Source organism: Aspergillus sclerotioniger (genome assembly GCF_003184525.1).
Source record: "Aspergillus sclerotioniger CBS 115572 chromosome Unknown BO94scaffold_15, whole genome shotgun sequence".
Taxonomy (NCBI): Eukaryota; Fungi; Ascomycota; class Eurotiomycetes; order Eurotiales; family Aspergillaceae; genus Aspergillus; species Aspergillus sclerotioniger.
In genome coordinates, this window is record NW_020291005.1 from 403525 (window position 1) to 416130 (window position 12606).

The 12606-nt window shown below is 52.2% G+C and overlaps 4 protein-coding genes across 4 annotated transcripts; 1 reads left to right on the forward strand and 3 right to left on the reverse strand.

Moving 5' to 3' along the window:
• Positions 1–2554: 2554 nt before the first annotated feature.
• On the forward strand, positions 2555–4689 carry BO94DRAFT_83411 (tannase and feruloyl esterase). Its single transcript, XM_025617698.1, has 2 exons — positions 2555–2601; positions 2685–4689. Exon 2 carries the CDS (start codon positions 2820–2822, stop codon positions 4434–4436), a length of 1617 nt encoding a protein of 538 aa, XP_025467051.1. The 5' UTR covers positions 2555–2601; positions 2685–2819; the 3' UTR covers positions 4437–4689.
• Position 4690: 1 nt separating this feature from the next.
• BO94DRAFT_83397 (uncharacterized protein) lies at positions 4691–5818 on the reverse strand. The gene has a single exon (XM_025617697.1). The coding sequence runs from the start codon at positions 5645–5647 to the stop codon at positions 4949–4951; it is 699 nt and encodes a 232-aa protein (XP_025467052.1). The 5' UTR covers positions 5648–5818; the 3' UTR covers positions 4691–4948.
• Positions 5819–7933: 2115 nt separating this feature from the next.
• On the reverse strand, positions 7934–9116 carry BO94DRAFT_556927 (GTP cyclohydrolase I; the record flags this gene model as incomplete). Its single annotated transcript, XM_025613903.1, has 4 exons — positions 7934–8236; positions 8298–8602; positions 8661–8794; positions 8857–9116. The coding sequence occupies 4 exons, from the start codon at positions 9114–9116 to the stop codon at positions 7934–7936; spliced, it is 1002 nt and encodes a 333-aa protein (XP_025467053.1).
• A 761-nt stretch (positions 9117–9877) lies between these two features.
• On the reverse strand, positions 9878–11827 carry BO94DRAFT_535622 (WD repeat RBAP46/RBAP48/MSI1 family protein). The gene is made up of 6 exons (XM_025611834.1): positions 11648–11827; positions 11528–11590; positions 11369–11474; positions 10857–11318; positions 10318–10803; positions 9878–10266 (listed from the first exon to the last, which is right to left on the reverse strand). Exons 1-6 carry the CDS (start codon positions 11664–11666, stop codon positions 10092–10094), a joined length of 1311 nt encoding a protein of 436 aa, XP_025467054.1. The 5' UTR covers positions 11667–11827; the 3' UTR covers positions 9878–10091.
• Between the last annotated feature and the right edge of the window lie 779 nt (positions 11828–12606).

Genomic DNA, 12606 nt, shown 5'->3' on the forward strand with positions numbered 1-12606 from the left:
GCTGGCAGGGGAAGTATATCCTTTTCGCCTCAAACACAGAAGACCTATCTACGGGGAGCAAATAAACCGAAATTGACAACCTTGAAAAACGAACAGAGCACACACCCTGCCCCAGCTGAGCTGTCGCAGCACTGGTGCGGTGACAGGATTTCCACATTTTCCAGTAGCTGGTCGGCCATGTTAGTATCCCGTCAACGGCCGGTGTTGTATAATAAGTCGAGCTATCGTGGGCGCTTGTATCATCCTGAGCGTAGTTCCGACTAAGCGTATCGAGGCCGGAATACATCCTGTCATCGATCAAGGAACAAGGCGCATGATATTTCAACGTTGATAGACAGTCGCGACACCTTTGGAGTAAACCAAAGACACGAGGTAATTGCGCCTTGTGATGGGAGAGAATCCAGGTATAACAGAGGACGATGCTGTCCTCTTTATTACTCATAACTGTTCACACTGCTGGGAAATGCAGAACTTGGTACATCACGGTGACTTAAACCATGTTTGAGTCCTGGGCAAGAATCAAATGTAGGCTCTACCTATATCACAAGCCGCACCATCGACTCGGGCAGTCGGACTCACGCACACCCACTGCTGGAGGGCCCAAGTTAGACTTTGTCATGTACGTACCTCTTGAGGGTGTTTGGCGTTTGAATCATTGAGCCATAAGAGGTTCCGATGATTTCCGGCCTTTCACCATCCCCACAAACAACATGGCCTTACTACCATATTGTTGGTCAGTACAGAGGAGAACTATTGCCAATTTGTGCTGGGGTATATCCGTCTTCAAATACCACTCGAGAAGGCGAAGTTTATCCGTGATACCGTAGGGGGTCGAGACGTGGCTGTTCATGACGTGTATGTAGGCGGTGGGGATGCGGGCTTAGTGAGGAACTTCAGGTCCAGCGCAGCGTAACGCATCGTGAAAGTACGTGGCCAGGACTAACCCCAGCAGGCCTGGCGACACGCAGAGTGACTCCAATATCATCTTAGATAATTTAGGAGCTTCCACACGAAGCCTATCGGCAAAAATATACCAGTGGACAGGGGCTTGTGGGCATATGAGCTCTTGTTGATTTGGTGACAGGTCAAGGGTGGCCGTAAGCTTGAAGCAACGGGGGGAAGCCGCCCGATTGCACGTGATCCGGAGTCGGACTAACTTGATCCGCTCCCTCGATTGGTCCGTGGGCCTACGCCCGTTCTGGTAATCGTGAAGGTTATCATGGATCGATCCATGATCATTACTACCAAGGTAGACAGTACTCTCTCTTGTGGAAAATTTCAAGCTTAGGTACCATCACCACGGCTGTGTTATGTCCACTGATTGCGGGATGGCAAGGCAACCAGTTTGTCAATGCGTCCTTCAAAAGCACCCCGACGAGAGGCAGCCTGCTCACAGCAGGTATACTTACCACTATTTCCGAACTTGGTGTCACAATCCCTAGATGCTCTTATCTTCGGGGTAGAAGACAGTCATTGAGAGTACGAGGTCTGCCAGGTGAAATAGAATGATGCCACGGCTTGGCAAGATCACCTACCGTCTTCATGGCAGTGCTGCTTCACGGTTGACTCTAAATACTATCGCTAACTTTCCGTCCCTGGCAGACCACACAGCGAGTATGCACATGATTTCTCTGCATCACCTCCTCGGCTTGTAGGAGCCGTCAGCCGATTCGAAGGCCGTGTGGCCTGTCATCGACGCCTCTGATCCTCTAGAAGGTACCGTCTGGCCAGACAATCGCAGTCTCGCAGTCGAGTACAGGACAATGGTGTGACAGTTTATGCTATTTTACCCGGCAAGGCTATTGGGAGCAAACCGACCCTCATTCAAAGCATAGCCTTCAAAGCAAATCCACTATAAACCAACCGTTCGTTTGGTTCTTCCTATCCATACTTCGATGTACAGATAGTGAAGGACCGAGTTGGTAAGAAGTCCGCAGGAGGCCGTTTCATGTCCCGGGAGGATAGCCACTCAGCCCATCAATTTAATTTACACAGCATCATACTATGAATATGAGATGACTGGGTTTTGCATGACTGTGGAGTGCATTACGTGGTCGTCTGGATAGGAAGCTACACTGATCCCAGAACACAGAAATGATTGGCAACAGCCAAAGCTTAAGTCCAACTCGTTCGGTTCATGTTTGGGTTGTGTTGGAGAGCGAAATCCAACGTGGATATTCGTCGTCATCAACGGGGCCGTCAGAGCCGTGCAGAAATTGAGTGTGGGTCTGAGGAATAAGCATGCTTTAAGCTCACCACTGATAACTTAAGATCAAACTCCTGTGGTGCTCGGCGGCGCCCTCACCAATCTTGTCCTTCGGCCCCGAATTCCGTGTCTACCAGACTCCACGGAGTATCTAGGCCCTACTTAGATATAGCCTGAGATTCTTCCCGTTGAAGTGGGTATCTCTGCTGCGGAGACTAGCCTTCTTGCAGCAACTATCGGCAGATCTACCTTATCAAAAACAGAGCAAGCGGGGAGTCGTTATCCAAACCATAGAACACCCTGGACAACACCCGGCAGAGACCTGTCTGTACCTTCAACCGCATGGCAGACGGTCGTACTTAGAACTTTCAATCTATTCGGTTCCCGCGATGCAGGTACGGATCTAAACTCCTCACTTGTCCCGTCCTGGCGAATGTGGAGGAGCTGACGTTGAACCATTTAATGACAGTGTCATGAGGTCTCTCTCCGAACGTATAAAAGCAGCCATCTTCCCCCGTCTGCTCTGATGTTTTAGATATGCATCTATCAGCCTTGTGCTTCATCGCTCTTTGATCAAATCAGTCATTCTTTTCCAAATTGAAACACTCCCTTCATGAAGTCAGCCACACTTCTCCTCGCCGCAGCCGGCGTGGTTGCGGCCAAGAAGAACTGCAGCGTCGAGTCCATTTCCCAGTTCCTCCCGAAGAACTCCACTGTTTTCTACGCCAATCACTATGCCAAGGGTGCCAACTTCACCCCTCCCATTGACCTCAACTATGGCTTGACCTCCATCCCCTCGGGTGCTGATACCGTGTACGAGGTTCCTCTTGCCGGCTGTGTTGCTCAGGCCAACATCTCCTTGCCCAACAACACCCAGCACAGCGTTGGCTTCGTCCTGCCCGATGACTGGAACGGCCGGTTCATGGCTGTCGGAAATGGTGAATTTTCCGGATCCGTGGGCTGGTCTGCCATCATGAACACCATGTGGTATGGATTTGCCAGTGTGTCGACCGATACGGGCCACGAGGGCAACAACGGCAGTTTCGGATACCACAACGAAGTTGCTCTCGCCAACTGGGGTTACCGTGCTCTCCACGATGCCGTGGTGAATGGAAAGAAGGTCACCGAGGGCTACTACGAGGACGATATCTCGTACAGCTACTACCGAGGATGCTCCGCTGGCGGCAAGCAGGGCTTCAAAGAGGTCGAAATGTTCCCTGAGGACTTTGATGGTGTGATTGCCGGAGCGCCAGCTTGGTGGACTTCTCACCAACAGCTGTGGAACGTGCTCACTGCTATTTGGAACCTTCCCGAGACCGCCGACTACCATGTCAGCGATGCTCAGATGACAGCCGTTCAGGATGAGATTTTGAAGCAGTGTGATCCCCAGGACGGCTTGAAGGACAACATTCTCCAGAACCCCCTCGGATGTGTCTTCGACCCTGTCCCTGTGATGTGCAACTCTACCTCCTCCAACGACACCTGTGTGACCCCCGCTCAGCTGGTGACCGTCAACAAGCTGTTCAGCCCCTGGATCGAGGCCAACGATACCTTCGTCTTTCCCGGCTACACTCTTGGCACCGAGGTGGGCGCCCCTAGCCTCAGCGATGACTTCGTCACCTACATCCAGTACATGCTCCAAATTGGAGGAGACTGGACCTGGGAAGACTGGAACCCGGATCTCGTGGCCCTGTCTGACAAGATCAACCCTGGCAATGCCACCGCCAACGACTTCGACATCTCCCCCTTCTACAAGAAGGGCGGCAAGCTTCTGCATTACCACGGCTACTCTGACCCTTCCATCGCGACCGGCTCCTCCATTTACCTCTACAACCACATTCAGGAAGCCCTCCGCCCCCAGGACATTCCCATTGACGACTTCTACCGCTTCTTCCTGATTCCCGGCATGGAGCACTGCACCAGCACTCCCTCCGACCAGGACGCTCCTTTCTACATGAACGGAGACAGCCAGGCTGGCTCTTTGTCCGGAACCGTTTACGGTGTGCCCGGTTTCAACGACAGCAAGCACGATCTTATCCTGGCCATGGTGGACTGGGTTGAGAACGACAATGCTCCTAGCTACCTGATCCCGACCAAGTACAAGAATGACGATGTTGCCGACGGTGTCGACAAGCAGAGACCCATCTGCCCCCACCCCCAGCTTGCCAAGTACAACGGCACTGGTGATGTGAACAGTGCCGAGAACTGGCACTGCAGCACCTTGTACTAGGTGCCTGACAGGATGTCAGGAGCGGATTGAAGCATCGATTTTTTAGTCCGTCCTGACGAAGCCTACCGCAGTACTTGATACTGAGGCGGGATTCCAATGCATTTGTATCATAGTGTATCTTATCTTCGATTTACCATAATATAAACTAGCACCTTAAGGTCCCTACACATCCACCATTCTTTCTAAACTCCTCGCGGGACTCTTATATAGCCAAGCCTTTATTCTTGATGGACATAGCATTACTATGATCAAAGTCTGCTAATATCAGCAGCAAATGGTTCACATAAAAGGGTTGACCACTGCCTAGCTGAGGGTCCAAAGTCATCGATCTATCTCTGGATAACCTAATCCATGATCAATCAATCAAAGTAAAGTACATTTTTTCAACCCCTGCTTTTCCTTCCTTTCAATACCACCGTAATTACAACCAAACTTCACCATACCACTTTCAAGCAAACACCTCAAACCCCAATTCCCCAACCAAACAACAACAGCAACAACATCAACAACACTCAATCCAACCTCACCATATCCATCCAATTCCAACCCATCCCTTCCGCCGCCGCCATCACCTCTTTAACCCAGGACACTCCCATTCTCTCCACCGGAAAATACTTCCCTCCCTGGCCCAACAGAAAAAAATCCCGATACATATCCTGCATACAGAGACCCCGTCTCTCCATCTCCCTCAATACCAATTCATCAGGCCTCACCAACTTCACCTTTCTCTCCATACCGACCCCATTACTCCTTGGCCTTCCATATCCCTCAAACTGCAACTCCCCAGCCATTTCATACGGGACCCCAAAGAACTGCAACCCTTCGTCTCCAGCCTTTGGGACATATCTCCACCTGACAAACGCAGCAAAAAGATCGATGTTCGAGTTTAACACCCAACTCCTCATATAATCCCTCAGAAAGGTTAGTGTCGGCTGCGCCATGATCAATCGTCGGATGGAGTTGGTTCTCTGGCCACGCCTTTCGCGAAGATACATGTCCACCTGGACGAGGAAGAGGATTGCGAAGAAGATATCGCCGTCTTGCCAGATACGGGGGTTGCGGATGGTCCATTCGCGGCGGGCGTTGTCGGGGATGTCCATTAGGAACCAGAGTTTGTGGACCGACAGGGAACAGATTAGTGGGAGGGGGTAGCCCGCGGTGTGGAGGAGGTGGAAGATTTCTTTGGTGACGTGGTCGCGGTGGGTTATCATGCGGAGCCAGGGGATGGAGGGGAGGAGGTGGGAGAGGGGGATGGGGCTGGAGGTTGGGTTGATCGGGAATGAGGGGGAGGAGGAGGAATGGGAGGGGGATGTTGGTGCCAGTGGCCTGGGTGGGTACAGAGTTTGGGGTAGCAGAGGAAGGGGAAGGTGGCGGCAACGGAGGGGATATGAGTGATTTGGGCTTGAATGACGCCGCTGATGTGGGTTTCGAGGAAGCAGTGGAAGGTTTTGGAGGTGGAGCCGATGGTGACTAGATCGTCGATGGAGAGGTAGGTCGTTAGGAGGACGGCCAGGTGTGGGAAGTAGACGAAGGCTTGCAGGAGATCGAAGTCCTCACGTTCGTTGTTGGGGGTTTGGGGACGAGGAGCTACAAGCATTGCGAATGCGGGATTCCAGCTGGGGTTTGGAGCGGGTTGATGGATGGGTTGGGTGGCAGGTTGTGGTTGCTGTGGCTGCTGCTGCTGGGATGTGATTCGTGTGCCGGGTTCGTTTATGTTCAGCGCAGCGGTGGCAGGCCTTGCTGATATGTTGGTGGTGGTCTCTTGATTCCGGACTTCTGCGGCAGGTTGTGGTTTTGCTTCCACGGTGCCGGTATTGGGCGGAGGTATGCGCTGCATTTGGTGTCTGGGGAGTGGATAGAAGCCTCCGGTGAACTGCGCAGGAGGAATCTTAGGCACTCTAATACCTGCGTTGCTGATCTGTATCAAGGCTGGTTTCTTCTCCCTTGTGTTGTTGTTGGGTTGACGCATAGGCACGATATTCTGGGGCTGGATGCCGGCAATGAGTTGCTGGCAGATGAAGTACGCCTGGAGAGCCTGCTCACGAGTCAGGTTTGGTGTGATGGGCTGGGGCTGCTGAGCTGGTCTTGCAGGATGCCGTCGTTCTTGTTCCACGAAACCAGGTGGAGGTTGAGAGCTGTCCACACGTTCTTGGGCTGCCAGGGGCAGTCGGTTGATGGGCTGGCGGAGAAGACGTGCTGGAGCGTGAATCTGCCCACTGCTGCGTCTGGGGAGAGCGGACACGTTCACAATATTTCTCTGGGTAGCAGTCTGTGTGTGCCGACGGGCATGACCAGATTGCTCTGCGGCTGGTGCACTCTTTACAGCACCTGAGAGGAAGAGTAAAGACTCGGCAGCGGCAAAATCGTCACGGCTGGGGTTAGTATTCATTGTGTAAGTGACTCGTTTCACAGAACGAACAGAAACAACACGGAACTGGGAATAACGTCAATTCCTAGAATGGTCAGTCAAGCTCTTTCAAATACGATGGCATGTAGGTGACATACAAACACAACACCTTTCTCAAGTATCAATCAGCAGGGCTCAAAAACACGAATATCGACTGTAAAGAATGAGTCCAACACAACATAGAGGGACAGTACAGTGAGAATAGTATTTGGAAAATGAGAATCCATGAAAAACGAGTAGATACGTAGTATCTCGAAGACATGGTATACATTCACTAGGTGAGTGATTTTAGTGTTGACTGTGGTGCAGATCAAGAAACTTTGACATCTCTCTGTTTATACAAAGTGAATATCGCAATGGGAGATGAATATTCACTTGGGCAGGAGGTGCACATATGGTTATGGCTGCCGGGAGAGTTGGTGACTGTTGTTGCTATGGTAGCTGCGCTGAGACCGTAAGTATTAGGCAGTGCTGGCAAGTATACCCCTTACCTGATTGCCTGTAACGAAGGATTGATACACTACTTGATACGATATCGATGAGTAAGATATCTGACACAGTACAGACGAGGAAAACTGGTGCATGTGCAGACTGAGTTGAATAGTCAATTGCTGAGACGGATCTCATCTCGAATATACATAGCTTTTAGCTACCACATCTTCACCATAACATCATCCAAATCCCTTATATCCCTATATCCAGTTGAGAAGATATTAAAACAAATGTTGAATCGACCTCGACGTATCGCCATTAGACCTGCTTCACAGTCGAGGTGTCCGACATGGGCTGCCCTTCAGCCCTTTAGCCCTCTTCCTCTATCGATCGAAACAGTCGAACGAGGGGAACAGACAATGCTGATCTGTGCGTCGCACCTGCGTGACAGAACATGAATCTATACAAGTATTTGTAAACCAAGCCAAACCAAACGCAAGAGAACACTCCATCCGCGTGGCGTAAAGTAAATGAATGCCAATCCCAATGACCTGTTGAAAGGTGACCGCCAAAACTCCGGGAATCATGAATACCATCCACTGTTAAAATGAGGGGGTAACAAGTGCATGTCGTAACGAGGCTGAGAGGAATGAAAAAATTATCTGCGGTGCAGGAGGGTCAGGAACTCTTCCCGGGTCTTTGCGCTTGATCGCATGCATCCGAGCATGCAGCTGGTTGTGGTGGTGCTGCTAGTCTTTTGCACACCGCGCATCACCATGCAGAGATGGGACGATTCCATGACGACACCGACACCTCGCGGCTTCAAAACCTCCGAGATGGCCAGAGCGACTTGCTTGGTCAGGCGCTCCTGTACCTGAAGACGGCGGGAGAACATTTCCGCCAGACGAGCCAGCTTGGAAAGACCGAGAACGCGACGGTCAGGGATGTAGCCGATGTGCATCTATCAAGAAAGCCTGGTCAGCATTACTGTAGCCTCCAGTCAAAAAGGTAAGGGATCTTACCTTTCCGGTGAAAGGAACCATGTGGTGTTCGCACAGCGAAAACACCTCGATGTCCTTGACAATCACCAGCTCGTCGTGATCTTCATGGAACACTGCGCCGTTGACGAGGTCCCTGACATTCTCTTCGTAACCCTTAGTGAAGTAGAGCATGGCCTTGGCATATCTCTCTGGCGTCTCGCGCAGACCCTCTCGTTCTGGGTCTTCTCCGACGCACTCCAGGATCGTCCTAACAGCGCCTGCGAGCTTCTTGATGCGCTCGTCCGTCTCCTCGGGCGTCGACTCCAGTCGCGCCCTGGTGCCGGGGCCTGGGGGGATACAGCGTCAGATCAAACCGGTCGCTAATTCGCATCGACGATCACTTACAAGGCCAGCTCAGTCCGTCAAAGTCAATTGGAGGAAAGAGGGTGTATGGGCTCGCTGGTCGGCTGACTGTGGCAGGCGGGGTCAATGCACCGGCCTCATCTCGGGGATCGCGGGGTGGATCGTTCAATGTCGGCCTGAATTGCGCAATTAGCAAAGGGGATGAGATCGTTGTGCAGATTATGCAGACACAGCATACTTTGAAGAAGAGCCGCGGGGAGTATCATCCATCAGGGAGAGAGATTCCCCAGACGGGTGAGCGGCAGAGGCGGGCAGATCGAACTCAACCGGGATGCGGGGAGTAAACGAGGAGAGAATGGAGGAGTTGAGGCTTTCCCTCTCACGAGCATCACGAGAGCCCGTAGACACATGAAGCGGGGAACTGCCGTTCAGCATATGGGAAGGGATGGCAGACTTGGGCTTCGAGCCCGAGGGAGGGGGAGAAGTTCCGGAACCCATGACTTCTTCGGCGATGGTGGAGAGAAGGGAAGCGAGGCACAGAGACAGGGAGGGGAGTGCGGGATTCTGCGGCGTAGAATGACTGAGCAGCAACAACGTCTTGGTCTTGGTCTTGGTCTTGGTCTTGGTCTTGGGGATGGAAGAAGAGGTGGTTGGAAGGGATGGAATCACAACGTCGGAGACATGGCAGGTCAGCACGAAAAATTGGTTATCCCGACATGCCGCGCGATGGAAGGGGGTTAGTTCAAAAACCAAAAAAGCTAAGATGACTCCGGCCTCGAAGGGCGGCGACTCTCGATTTCCCTTCGAGTTGAACCCCGCCGCTTTCTGGCGCCCGCTTCATCGCCTCCCACACCGCCTTTCCCGCTGGCCACTCACAGCCCGCCCTCGGAGCGGCGCCGCTTCTCGGGGGCAATCTATGATTAAGCTTCCTTTCAAATCGTCCCCGCCAGCTGCCTCACAATCGCTTTCATCGGCCCGGTCCCCCCTCCTTGAACCAGCACAATCTTCCAGCACCGGTGCGCTTTGTCTGGCTTGTGCTCCCGATCTGGTCTTTGTCGCATGAGTCACTGAGTGCGGGTTTCTACATGAGCGGATGGGCCCCAATGCAGACTAATAATAAAATCACCAAGTAATGCATGGCCGTTGCGGCTCCATGTGGGAGGGGCAGAAAAGCTCTAGGGCGGAGGCCGATGAACTAACCAAGGCCGGCGCCTGAGGCATTCAAACTAGGTAGTACTAGAGGAGATATCTAATCATGTCTTTGATGCAGTACTCCATAGCTAGGCTTCAAATGTTACATAGCAGCCACCAAACTCCTCGAAAATGACCTCGCAGTAGAACTTAACGTCGTGTGATTATTTTTCCCATATTCTCGCCGTGAATGTAGTGAACTTGTAGAATGAGTACATGAAGTGGGACGACCATTCCAGATAGGTATCAGTTGTGCAGACTCGCTCACAGGTAAGTGACAGCTCATGGCTCCAGCTCCTCCGTCGGCACATCCTCAAGGTCTTTGCCAACAATCGCATCGGCCACCTTCCAGACCTGCAGTAGGTTGTCTTCGGCCGCGGAGCAGAGGACCCACGGGTCATTGAGGTTCCAGCTGAAATCCGAAATACGGTTTGTGTGGCCGCCGTGCATGAACAGACTGGAGGCAGCGTTAGCAAGGGAGCGTAATTAGGAAGGGAATTTCACGTACAGCTCGGGCGGTCCATCCTGGGCATCTTCAGGGGTCTGCTCCTCGCCAGTCCGGCTAAGATCCCAGAACATGATCTTCCGGTCATAGCTGGCACTGGCCAGTACGGCCTCCTCAAACGGATGCCAAGAGAGAGAGGTCACGGAGTCATTATGACATTCGAGCGCGTGCAGTTTGGTCTTGAGGTTACGAAGATCCCACAGTCCAATCGACTTGTCGGCCGAGCCAGTCGCCAGAACGGTTTCCGCGGCAGGGTTGAAAGCGATGGCGTTGATGGCATCCCGGTGCTGGCCCTCTGCTGATGCAGCCGCACGCGTGGTTTCGGCTTCTCGCACGTCGAGGATTTGAAGGGTGATATCATCGGACACCGTTCCAATAAGCGAAGAGTGAAGAGGGTGGTATTGAACATCGTTGACAATTGAAGAATGGTGTGTGTAAGTCCGGACAGGCTTGAGTGCCTTGTTGCCCTTCGTGTATGTCGTCAAATCCCTGCACAGAGATTAGTACGATGATATACTGATCAAGGGTCTTAGCAATCCTACCAAAGACGGACAGTCTTATCCTCACTACCTGTAGCAAGGTGACCGGCGGAGTGTGGACTCCAACTGAGGCCAAATCCTTCGCGTGTGTGACCTAGAAGCTCCATCTGAGGGTTGACGGTGCCTGTCGGCAAGCTTGGGTGCTTTGAGCGATCCCAGATCATCACTCGTCCATCGGTGCACATGGTGGCAATGATATTGGGGTTCTGTGGTTGATATCGCGCCTTGTTGACCTCACCCTTGTGGTCAATTTTCTGCACGATGTTGAATTTGATTTCCATTGGCGCCTTCTTCGAGCTACCGCCGTATCCGCCAATCTCCCCACGCTCTTCATCATAATCATCTGGATTGGGCGCAGTCGGGTTAGGAAGTTGTACATGAGCGATCTGCAGGTAGTTTTGCGCATCACTCGAGGTGTGGGTGCCAATAAGCAGGCGATGAGTCGAGTAGGGCTTATCGGGGACACTAGCGGACGTCAGGATTTACTGTGGAAGGGAGGAGGTGGATGCGCGTACTCTTGCTTATCAGGCAGCCATTGTGTCGTGAGGGTAGGCCATTCTAATGCCGTGCTGAGGATCATATCATAGAGGAATGGCGCATTCTTCTTCCATGTCTTGTATTCTGTTCGAGGATTTCTTAGCCCAAGCGATTCCGTTGGGGCCTGAATCCCATACCTTCATTGATGATCTTCTCCTCAGTGCGCTCCTCCTCTTGTTCCTCTTGCTCCTCAATGAAACCTAAAGGGAAGAGGGGTCAGTGAAGCCCGCGCAACAGAACCGGGGGGCACCTCGCACCATCGTCATAAGGCTCCATGATTATGTGGAAGTACGGATCAAAAGTAAATAGTCCGGAGAAAGATCGAGTGAATCAGAGATGGAGTCAACAGCAGAGTGGCAAGGACGGTTGTGACGGGCAGGTGACGATTGGGAATGACAGGGTAGGTAACAGAGCTTTGAGCTGCGGATGAAGCTCTCGTTCGCACGGAGAAACGCGACTTTCCCTTTGGCGGCGCGTTAATGGGCGGTCCGGGGAGCTAAGCCTGGTCGGGAAGGCGGGCTTGGCAGTACCACCTGATGAGCTTCGGCCGGGGATTCGCTGAGGTCACAAAGCAATCTGCCAGAGTCATCAATCTTCAATCTGCCCCTCCTCGATTCTTTAACGGCGCTCTCGTCGCCTTACCCCCCCCATATTTCCTTTGTGTTTATCCTTCCTTTCCTTGTTGTATTCTACGGTCCTACGTTCTCTGAGGATACCCAGTCGTTTAGTTTTATCTACGACCGCATTGCCGTGCGCTGGATGATTTGCCACCGAGCTTGGGTGCTCCATTGAATCTCGACGAGGAAGACTCCGAACAACGTCCACGAACAAAGGATAGTCCTTTTATCTGGCTAAACTTCCGACTTTATAGCTTGTGAATCTTATCGTTTCCCACATATTCCACCATGGGTGTTCCCAAGTTCTTCCGCTGGCTGAGCGAGCGGTATCCCGCGATCTCCATGTTGATCGCGGAGAATCGTATACCTGAATTCGACAACCTATATCTGGACATGAACGGCATTATCCATAATTGTACACACAAGGACAGCGACTCCCCAACTTTCCGAATGACTGAAGACAAGATGTTCATCGCTATTTTTAATTACATTGAGCATTTGTATGGCAAGATCAAGCCAAAGAAGCTTTTCTTCATGGCGGTAGATGGTGTGGCACCGCGGGCCAAGATGAACCAGCAACGCGCGAGACGTTTCCGAAC

What these genes read in the sequence shown, in the direction of transcription:
- BO94DRAFT_83411 (XM_025617698.1), top strand. Translation starts at nt 2,820, where the DNA reads ATGAAGTCAGCCACACTTCTCCTCGCCGCAGCCGGCGTGGTTGCGGCC.
- BO94DRAFT_83397 (XM_025617697.1), bottom strand. Translation starts at nt 5,647, where the DNA reads ATGATAACCCACCGCGACCACGTCACCAAAGAAATCTTCCACCTCCTC.
- BO94DRAFT_535622 (XM_025611834.1), bottom strand. An exon ending in GGAGAAGATCATCAATGAAG is followed by an intron (nt 11,475 to 11,527) that starts GTATGGGATTCA and finishes ATCCTCGAACAG; the next exon opens with AATACAAGACATGGAAGAAG. An exon ending in GATAAGACTGTCCGTCTTTG is followed by an intron (nt 10,804 to 10,856) that starts GTAGGATTGCTA and finishes ATCTCTGTGCAG; the next exon opens with GGATTTGACGACATACACGA.